This window comes from Lepisma saccharinum, chromosome 21 (genome assembly GCF_977018435.1).
Source record: "Lepisma saccharinum chromosome 21, izLepSacc3.1, whole genome shotgun sequence".
NCBI classification, from domain to species: Eukaryota; Metazoa; Arthropoda; class Insecta; order Zygentoma; family Lepismatidae; genus Lepisma; species Lepisma saccharinum.
This window is the reverse complement of record NC_139249.1, coordinates 42,741,355-42,752,993: the sequence shown is the minus strand read 5'-3', so window position 1 is coordinate 42,752,993 and position 11,639 is coordinate 42,741,355. Positions and strand designations below refer to the sequence as shown.

At 35.0% G+C, this 11,639-nt stretch overlaps 1 protein-coding gene across 1 annotated transcript; it reads left to right on the top strand.

The window, feature by feature from the left end:
- Positions 1 to 546: 546 nt before the first annotated feature.
- LOC146004151 (uncharacterized) lies at positions 547 to 11,365 on the top strand. Its single transcript, XM_083142816.1, has 4 exons — positions 547 to 687; positions 6,055 to 6,231; positions 7,254 to 7,407; positions 11,100 to 11,365. The coding sequence occupies exons 1-4, from the start codon at positions 547 to 549 to the stop codon at positions 11,363 to 11,365; spliced, it is 738 nt and encodes a 245-aa protein (XP_082998942.1).
- The last annotated feature ends 274 nt before the right edge of the window (positions 11,366 to 11,639 follow it).

Below are 11,639 nucleotides of genomic sequence, written 5' to 3'. Positions count from 1 at the left end.
GGTCAGAAAGTTTCAGGAATATGGATTTTCAAAATATATTTTTTCACATGTACTTTGCCCCCTTTTAAAAGTAGCGCGTTTTCAATTATATTACTAATCATTAAAAGGATGCCTCAATACCATCTTGGAGGATGACAATTATTATTTTCCCCATCCTAAAAGTAATTATATACTTTCGCTCTGTGAATCTCCCATATAAATGCTAGGGGCCGTCTGCTTCAGCCGAGCTCACTGCTTCTCCGGTGACGTCACGCGTTCGTGCAAGATCGGCAATCTTCGGATGGCTTTAACTAATCTCTATATTCCTTGACGAGTTACTACTAACGACATGAAAAATGCCTCTACACCCACTTGTCGTAGAGGCTAGATGCGAATAGCCAATCAGATGACGATATTGTAAAATTCGAGTTCGACCGAGAATCGATTGTAACAACTTGTTGAATCTGATCTGTGAAAGTTTTTGTCTTTCTTTGATTGAAGTTAGCTAGTGAAAGAAACAGCATGGCAAAAGTTACTGAAAATCAAAAAAATATTTTAATTGAGTTTATGGAAAATAATCCAAACCTGGTTGCTGGCCGGATTTCTAAAAATTTTAGGAAGACGGACGAGGAGAGGCTGTGGAAAGAACTCGTGGATAATTTGAATGCCAGCGGCGGAGTTGTGAAAAATGAAAAGCAATGGAGACGGGTAAGTAAAAACTTTATTTGTAACATAGTTGATAATTGTGTTTCGTGCAGAGTTCTTGTGTACTATGGTCATCAATAGTCCCATGTTCATGGCCGTGAGTTACGCAGAAAAACCTTAGTTACATTTTTCGGACAAAGGTTGTTACCAGGGCTGTTTCAGTCTTATGGGAGATTGGTTGACCGTAGTTAGTATTCTGTGTTTCTACTGTTCCTCGCGAACCGGCTGAAGTCAAATTCGTGTCCATATTCACGAACCTTTTCTTCTACTAAATTTTATTGCGAGAATGAGAGTAGAATACGTGTAATATTTACAAATAGTACCAGGAATGTACGTATTCTACAACTCTTTCATTTACACAATATTTAGTTTCTAATTTGGATAAGTAGCTTCATCCGGCCGACCAGTCTGTTTACATTTTGAAATTGTGTCGTCTGATTCTTGTCATTAGAATATTATTTTGGGGATGCGATAAGTGTTGCCTAATGTAGTTAATGAAATCGTAATTTAACATTGTATGAAATCACTGCGTAATACGTATCAAAGCTTTTTTCAAAAAGTGATAAAGAAGTATCGCCAAACGCGAACCAAATTCCGTTCATTTCATCTCTGTGGTACAGGCTTGCATTCAGTATCGAAATCGAACTTTCTTATTGTAATTGTGTATCATTTGTTGTTTAAAATAGGAATTTTAATGAAATGGTAATAATATTATATACTGTTCTGTAAGGGCCAAGTTCCACGTGTATAACTTATTCTGTGATGTTATGCTTCTACAATAACTTATTTTTTAATTCCTCTCGTATTTTCTTGCTTGAATGGTTTAGGTGGACCAGGTTTGGTTCTCTTACTTTTATAATTATACACACGCGCGGAAATAATCAGATAATTAAACCTAATGATCCTATCCTACTTATGTTATGATTCTGGTAATTATTTGAAAATAGTCGCAGCCTTTTCTATTTGTATGTAGCTAATGCTTAAGGATCATTTGAGGTAAATGCAACTTTGTATTGAAAGCAATATATTTTCAGTTACTATTTTCACCAAGTGGTCAACCTCGTTTTTGTGCAATTTTCACCTAAACTCATGATTCCTCACAATGTGGGAATTATTTTATAAAACAGTCACGTTCTCTTGTAAGATTTTGTTTTGCATTGCTTGTTAGGTTCTATGTCTCAAAAAATAATCATCTATACCATGCGATATCACTGCTCTCTCTAAAAAGTGGTAATAATAATCAATAATCATCATTTTTAATTTGTGTTAAGCTCTGTGGTTAGTTGAGTGATTTAACTTGCAAAAATTGACAATGTGTGAAATATAATAGCATCTGTACTTAATAATAAAGGTACCAGTTTCATAGATCCAAGACACATTAAAATCAGATATTTTGTGTTTTGCATGGTTCGTACTTACCAATTGTGTATTGTGGAACATAGTTCAAGGTGCCAATATGCTTTTTACACGAAAACAAACACTTTTTCTACTAATTTATCTAAGTGCTACTGAACGCACGTAACGGTGCTATATCGCTTACTTTGTGAATGATATCGCTTTTTTTGTTTTCGAATATCAGTGTTTTCCAACCTTCACCGAAAAATACCTACTATTGTGTTCGTCAGGTGTGCAAATTGTACATTATGCACTGGTAGCTGACGGACAGACCCACGAACCATTCCGATAAGGTTAGGTTTGGTTAGGTTAGGCAAGAATAGTTAAAAAAAAAAGGGTGGGTTGGAAACACTGACATGATTTCCCGGTCAAATAGATACCATGATGAAAGAAAATACCTCTACTAACGTTGGAAACCTTAGAGAAACTCATTTCCATAAGTAGTTTCTTCTGTAAAAATGAAGAAATGTGTCTCCGATGTATGAAACTGTTACCATAATTAAAAAAAAATGGTGAAAATAACTTGTTCTGCTAGTCTCAACACCTCATGAATGTAGTTGCACATTTTTTTTTATTTTGAGAATAATTACTGAAAATCATGCTTCCCATTGTGTGATTTTTTTTATTTTTTAGAAGCTATACAAGAGAATGAAAAGGTGCTTTCAGTACTGCAAACTGTGGGAATAACTTTGCAGTTCGGAGAAACCTTTCTGTGGGAAATAAAACAACACTTCAGAGTGTGATCATTTCCACAATTTATCTATTTTGATGAACATTTTTGTGTTCAGTAACATGCATGTATCATGATACACGCAGTACAGTAGTTACTGATATAACAGATTAATCAAGTCCAGTGAGATGTATGAAAGTAAGTAGTCTCTGCTGCACACTGTACTTCATTAAATACTAGTTGCTCATGTTATAAAACTATGCGTAATAACTACAGAAAGGAGGTATGGAGTAGCAAGGTCCAATATGAATTTTTCATTTTTGTAATGGTGCTCGTATGTCCTTAGGAAAAAGCAGCCAAAGTTGATAATTAAGTCATGCATTTCTTAAAGTGAGTACATTAAGTACATTATTTTTGTTTGTTTGCCATAGCGTCGGTCAACTTTATTTTTTCAAAGTGTACTCTCATTTATGTGGTGAGCATTCTAGCATGTTGGCTACTGAAATGTTAGTGTCACCAGGGAAACTATGTTACCCATTGGGCAATTCCCAGTACATAGTATTTGAAGATGAAAATGCAAGAAAATGAATCCTACTGTACGGCACTGTAGAGCATTTATTTAATTTCTAGGAATTATCCACCTGTGTGCGTGGTTTATGCACACATCAAGATAGAAGAGATACAAATGCAAAGTCCGGTATGGGACTTGGACATGGGAAGTGTAATAAATATGGCACTTCTCTGTTTAAGTCTCGTATCAGCTGGCACAAAGTTCATCGTGGAGGGAAATAAATCAACATTTCTTCATTCATGTTCAGCTATTTAGTAAATGATGAGTATTTGGTTTTTAAATAAGCTGTTTTATGTAAGAGATATTGTAGATATCATTTTATATATATATATGTGTGTGTGTGTAGATATTATTTTTGTTAATATTTTGTTTTTTTAAAGTAGAAATATTAATTTTCAATATTAGGGGTTTTCATTCTTTCAATTGCTTTAAATGCTGAAAGAAGTCTTCAAGGAACAACTATTAATTTTCCAAAGTATATTTTCATACTTTTCTTTCAGTGTAAAAAGCATATATGTATAGTAGGTGCTGCTGCACTTGCTACAATAAGGTATGAAATTTCACTTCAACTTAATGGTCAGTGTCATGACAGTAAATTTGTGTTAAAAGGCTGAACCTTTTCGTAGCATTCAACCTAGTACTTTTTATTTATTTGATTTTTGAGAAAACTTCCGAGCATTCTCTTGGTAATTATTATATTGTTTCTGTGCAGACTAACCTATTTCTAATCAGTGCCATAAGCATGGGCGTCCACAGGATTTTTTCCAGGGAGGGGCAGTAAGGCAATTTTTTTTTCCAGGGGGCAAAGGAGTCATATTTTCCCCCATAATAGTGATGTCCCTTCAAAAAACACTGCTTCAGTCTGAAATTATCATGTTCTTCAACGCCCTTATAATAATTAACATAAATTACTGACTGAAATAAAATTATGTGTGAAATATATACCTTTTGTCAGACATTCATTATCCAGGGGGAAGGGCGTGCCCCGCCCCCCTTTCGGATGTCCATGGCCATAAGGTATGTGAACTGATCCCTGACAGTATTGAAATTTTTATTATCAAATGGAGCATAGTTGCTGTAGGCAGTTATTTTTTTCGTTTTAATATGTGGTAAACAAAATGTTTTATTGGTCAGTGTAATATCTTGCAATACAATGCTGTATAGCGGAAGGATCAGTCAGGATTTTTTTTTTTTTTGTGCAAATATGGATTAGCATGACATAAATCGTTCTGAATTATTGTATACTTATTTCATTCCATTTCTCCACCCAAGAAAAAAAAGTCACCTATTTTAAGACTGTCATTTTCGTATGATGAAGAATGTTTTTAAAAATGCCTTTAGAGGAAATTATATATTTCCGCTTAAAGTAAGAGTGCAATTTCAGGAAGTTTTGGTAATAGTACGTTTTCCATATAATTTTCGTATACTTTTATTTTTGTGATAGAAATCAATTTTAATGCGAAAAGTTTGTACTTAAACGAAAACATTGCATATAATTAATTTCCGCCACTTCTAACTACGTTTAGTCAATTTGCGCGTATAATTTATTATACGCGCAAATCGGCTGAACGCGGTTAGAAAGTATCGGAACGCGAATGGTACGGAACACGATAGTGTTTTGTCGTTTCGAGCAATCCGCGAGTCCTTGCGCATAGCGTTCGTCTTCTGTTTTTTCCCCGACTGTGCTGCCGTCGGTGGTCGCGAGGAAACGACCTTCCAGTGCCGCCATACTGTCAAGTGTCAACCATTTTTAACCCGCAGCTGTAACATCTTGTAGTAGTATGTCTATGGTTGTTACACGCAGTCAGCAATTTTCACTGGTACGATTTAATTTGTTTTTTTTTTCGCTCTTATGGAATGTGACGTAACCTCAAAACCGCATCAAAATGCATACATCCATACATATATTCAAAATTGGGATGCAAAATTTTAAGTCCGCCATCTACAAACACGTGGTTTACTCCATCATGAAGTTGCACACGCACACATACATATATTCATAAATTACATCAAAACCTACGATTTACCTCTTTAAACCCTGCTACAATAAATATACATTACCATGGTGTCTTGTTCGACTTTAATACAGTGGATACAGGAGGACAAAGAAAACGTGGAAGTTTCTAAACGAGTATTATACGTTGTTTAAAGTCTGTAAGCCCGTTATGATACCCTTTAACCCCTTCAGAAAATGAAATGTTTGGCATGATTTGTGAAAATGGTGTTATGAACTTTTTCTAAATGTGTTATTGTGAGGTAAAGTTCATTACTATTTCCTTCAGTTAACAGTGCTAAATTTGATAGTGTGATCTTTTGCACATGTTCTTTAGCTATATGAGTGTGTGCAACCAATTTTCATATTCCCATGCTTTGGGAGCAAATATCTCCGTTATTTGTGTTTCTTGTATGCTGGAACCAATTTAATATTACCTAAATCATCGAAATCTGTCTATTAAAAAAATCAACTTAATTATCGAGAATGTACAGTGGAATATCGTATGGTAAAGTGCACCCTCCGAGAAACTTGTACAGAGTAAACATATGGAACATAAAAAATTTCTACAAGTAAAATTCAGCAATTTTCACACTTCAGTAGTGTGTGCATGTAGATACAAACCAAATGTATATCATGTGTAATAGGTGCATGTAAAAATACTAGATCATTTGGTTAGTGTGCGGCATTTTGTAAAGATTTATGAAGGAGTATTAATTTGAACAATCTCTTTTATTGCAGTGTTGGTCAGATCTAAAAAGTTCCACAAAGGAAAGGGCAAGTGAAATAATCAACTCCCAACGGAGGACAGGTGGTGGACCACCCATTGATGTAAAGTTATCAAAATTGCAAGAACGCATTATTCAAATCACGGGGAAGTGCTTGGTGGTAGGAGATGAGGAGACTCCTTCTTTTGGGGTAAGTTACATAATATGCTGTTGAGCTATAATGAATTAAATGTTAACTTCTTAATTTGAATTATATCATAAGTATGGGATTTATATCAAGACTTCACGTGCACTGTGTATAAAAGCTTGTGTGGTATTTTCTCAGTTGTTCCAAAGAGAGAGTATGTTTTTAATTTATGAGTGTGATTACATTTTAATGCTTACTTTTCAATTTTTGGTGCGCAAGTACTTATTTTTTTCAATTTTTGATTGAGAATTTGTTATGCGAAACTAATCCACAACAATTTTTTCCCCAAATTGGTAACAGTATGGTATAGTGAAAACACATTTCTTCAAATTTACAGAAGAAACTACTTACGGAAGTGAGTTTCTGTAGACTTTTGGAAGTGTTTTCTCCCTTCGTTCAACTTATTCGGCCGGTAAGTCATGTATTTTTCGACATTAATGTATCTCCAATGCACGATATCTCTTACCACCATTACCATCGACTACGTGAATGAAATGTTCCGTGTGTTCGATTATGTAACCCCCTGTTAGTGTAGCAACCACGCTGTAGTTTTACAAGATGACGTGTGAGCGGTTTTTTTTTCCAGTTTAATATTCTGTTCGCCTAACCTAACTGAACCTAACCTAACCTTCCGTGAATAGTTTGTGGACCAATTTTTGCTTAAAAACCATATGTGAATAGTTTGTGCTGCATTTTTTGGTTAATAAGTTTGGAAACACTCTATCAGCTGACAATAGACAACTTAAGTCAAGATTTGCCCTCCATATTGTGTGTAACGAAAGCGAATTAGCAGCGAACAATAAATACTTCTAATGTGAAAAATTACTTTTTTCAGTAAAAAAATGATAATCCCACATTCAAAAATGTTTCGCTATGCTTAACAGGTAAGTACAAATGTAAATAATTAGGAAATAAACGAGTGAAATGTGTTTTCACTATACCATACTGTTAACCGAAATCTCATCTGTATTCATATAAATTTAAGTAAATTGCTCTGCAATATATTAAAATACAATTTTTTTCAGCTGTTAGATCCCCCACCACAGGCCAGTTTTTCTGTGCTGGGTTTAGATGAAGAAAAAGCATATTGTATGCCATCCACAGCTGAAATTGAGGTGGAGTTAGTCGACATGACGGCAAGCCCTGGAGAAAAGAGAGCCCACACGCCCACAGCCACAAGTAAACACAACTTAAATATGTCTATAAATATATTTTGATAAAGAAAGTTAGGTAGTCATTATCATCATAGATTTGTTTTCTTTGACAGGAAACTTGTTAAAATTATTCATACTATGTACCACACTAATTACGTAAATATTCATGTTTATTTATTTTCTGCTAATTGACTGGATATTTGTTGTCTTCCTGTTGCGTGCCCATGGGCATGTATACGTATTTCACACATATATAATTTCATTTTAGCCACAATAATGTGTTAATTATTGCATGAACAACATAAATTCAAATTTAAGCAATAGTTTTTTAGGGAACAACACTTTTGTTGGAGAAAATGTGCCTTGTTTGTCCCCCCCCTGGGAAAAAAATACCTTCCTTGCCCCTCCCTGGAAAAGATCCTGCGGACGTCCATGCGCATGCCTTTTGTAGGCAACACAGAGTAGATTGACAAATGTGGCTACAGCATAAGTCATGTCTTATCTTTTCATACAACAAATTTTTAAGCAATCCATTTTTCATTTTGCCTTGAATTTACATTGAAAAAATAGGGATGCAGATAAATTAGTGTGAATTGGTACAGGCAGATTGGTTGATCAGTATTTCAAGTATTTTCAATGGTCCAGAAGTTCTGTATGTAGGTGTATTATTTTAATATAAAGGAATAATGGTCAATCCATATCAATTTTTTTTATTACCACCATTTGCATGAGTAATTCAAAATTGGCATTTTTTGAATGATTTTGTTAACAATGGTGGCCAATTTTGTGTCATTACTTCCTGCATTTTTGAGCCTTGATAGTGTAGTTAGTAGGGATTTGAAATTTTCACGGAGCCTGAAATAAATTATTTCCATTCTTAGTTGCTTGTAATTTTTTTTTCCAAAGAAACCAGATATATGGTGATAATGAGTTACCTGCGAAGTTAACATGACTGGAGCATGGTGCTGATTACATTATATCCAATTCAAAAATATGTAGATTGTGAATGTACTCTGCACATCCCTTAAATATGCCTTAATTGCATGATGAAATTTATATGGGGAACTACCTTCCTGCAATGTGGGCTTTTGAAGACAGTCACCATAAATTTGAAAACTCTCCTAATAAAATTTGTGGTATTCTTGTGTACAAAATATTGTTTTCAGTATGTTTCAAGCTAGATTTTATGTCCTAAAGCTTTCTTTTTACCATCTATAATGCAAACGGCTGAAATTTAGGGTCATGAGTGGTGCTCGCTTGAATATAGGGAAGGGAAGCAATGTAGTTTGAATTTTCTTAGGATGGAAGCTTGTTTACACAATCACAGTGATATCTCATCATTTTAAGTCAGAAATTCATTGCACTTGCAACCAGTCACATGAAACGGGAGTCGAGATTGGCCACAAGTAGTTGCAGCTTCCCAGTAATGGTACTCCGCTTGCAAGTTTTAAACTGTTCAGACAAACCTCTCCCTTGCACACCTTTTCATTCGTGACGGTTAATAATGTGCTTACTATGCCAGTCATATGATGCAATTAATGAATATGATAATTCAAATTAAATGGTGGTTTATTAATAATTAAATATTTATTTTAAACTAATAACATACATGTTCCCTTTTTGACTAACTTCTCCGAATTGTAACCATGTTTGCCAAATATGATTTTTTTGGTCATTCACCAGAGATATTGGGACACAGATTGTGTAAAAGAAATGGAAAACCTAGTATTTTCAAAGAGCTGTAGCTAGAAGAGAATAGCAGTAAAAGAGCTGTAATATTGCTTTCTGTTAAAACTTTGCATGTATATCCTCCCTCTAAAAATATTATACCTCTAGTATTACATTATTTCCCTAATTAAAAAAATTAAACATGGATTTTTGTTCAAAAGCCAGAATCAGTTTTTGGTCTAGAATATGAGCCATTTGCATTAGAGATGGTAAAAAAGTAGTACAGATCATAAAATCTAGGTTAAAATGTATTGCTTACTACCATTTTTTTTAGTTGAGTTATCAAATTTATATCAACTGGCTTCAAAGGCCACAGTTGCCTGAAGCTATGAATCAAGAGTGGCGGCAATTTTTTTAACAGTCCAAAAAAAAATAAAAAATGTCTGTTTTTTTTGCTGCCCTTGCACAGAGGTTCCAACAGCAACATTTTTTTATACAAAAAGGGAAATGAATTAACTACTCAGGTTCTTCACGGAAGTACAAGTAAAAAAAAATCCAATCATCAGTTCACATGTAAAATAATATTATTAGATTTGTGATTGTAATTCTTAAATTGACAGAATATGTTTTAATGGGCTCGTAAATTTCCAATATGGCTTGAAACAAACATAAAAATAGCCTATGCTGGCTTGGAAGTCACCGAACACTTGTTTCAAACTTGTCCTTCATGTAGCAGCATTAGAAAATGCCTACATCTATTGTAAGGAGCAAAGAGTGGAGTGCATGCAGGGAAGAAAGTATCATGTTAATGGTAACTTGAGCGTGTAGCGAAAGTGTTGCTGTTGAGAATTTTTTTAAAATTTTCTATTCATCAGTTGTTAACAAGAATTAATGTAACAAATGATGGACTTTTGTTTAGTGCATTAAATAAATGAAATGGATGCTCCATGCACGAAACTGATTTTCAGGAATGGAATTGTAGTGCATTCTGGCTCACTTTAATTAAGCCTTGAATGTACCACATTATAATACAATTTATGCTATTTCTCACATCTGTTATTGCTATCTTCAGAGCAAACTAAGTGTAAGAATAAATGGATTGTACCATACCTTGATCATGCATCTTGTTCAGCACAGTGTGAGAGATTTCACTTGTTCCTATACTTTATTTAATCTCAAGATGGCAACAACTTAATGAAGTGACACCAGTTTTAATATAATATGGTACAAGGGATGATCGAAAAAAAAGGTTACAAAGCCTATTATGGCGCTATGTGTTTGACATAGCTGGAAGATCAACACACCTGATGATGGAGGGCACTCAACACTAGTCCTCAATGTAATCACCTTTTTTGTTCAAGCATTTGTCACAACGGTAGGTGAGGTTTTCCATACCAGTTGCACAGAAATCCATGTCAAGTTCTCGTAGCCACCGTGAGGCAGCTCTTTTGACATCACATGTCAGATAATGGTGGCCAGCCAACCGAATGGTAGTCTCAGCTCAGCTAATATTGAGCGTAATATACTTCTTCTGTCCTCACGAATACACTCATCCACAAGAACACAGTTTGCGTCAGTGGCTGAGGTACTGGGTCTACCGCTGTGTCGAGGATTGTCATTAACAATACTGGTCCGTCCTTATTTGAAGGCACGACACCACTTCGCTACATGTTGCCTTGAAATTGCCCCCTCTCCATACACCTCCACAATCTGCCTGTTAATGTCAGCAGGTGTAGTGTTTTTGGCCCACAGGAACCGCACCACTGCCCTCACTTCTACTCTTGACCAATTTTCTAGACGAGTCACCATTTTAGATGTCCGCTTCTCGGGTATACATGGCCAGAATCCGAAGTCCTTAAACCCGCAACAAGACAAACATGTTATTAATTTACACATAGCTTTTCGTTACTTTACAGTGAATAAAACATAAGTTATATGCTTTGTAACCTTTTTTTCCGATCATCCCTCATATATTGTGTAGAATATTTACTGTAAAAAGAATGGAAATAAGTTTTTCAAAGCTTTTATTGGAGATTCTCTATTCTGCAGGTACACCACAGCCCAAACGTAGGCGTGTAACTGCGAGGGATAAAAACACAAGTGCCATCCTGAAGTTTGAGGCTGCACAACTAATCCAGGCAGCAGCCCTGGAAAAGGTTGCTGCAGCAATTTCTGCCTTCACCGAAGTGAAGAAGGATGAAGTGGCAGCGATAAAGGAGATGGCTGCAGCAGAGAAAACAAAGGCAGCTGCCCAGCAAGAAATGGCAGCTGCATTGAATTTAATTTCAGATGCCATGTGCAGCAAGATTGTATAGTTAAACATGTGAAATAAAATTGTATGTTGTTTTTTTCAAATTTTCGTCTATTTCTTTGTGCTTTCTTTAATATTTCATGCCCATATCTTGAAAAATCATATAAGATTGATCCTTGTCACTTAACTAACAATATACTAAGTACTTTGATGAAAGATTAATGATCCTCTCCAGCTGTTTGACCTACATAGTCTCTATTTAAGAAAAGGAATCAACTTTTGTATTAGAAATTTCTTATAGCCATCTTGATGGCAAAGGCTATTCAATTATTAACTCA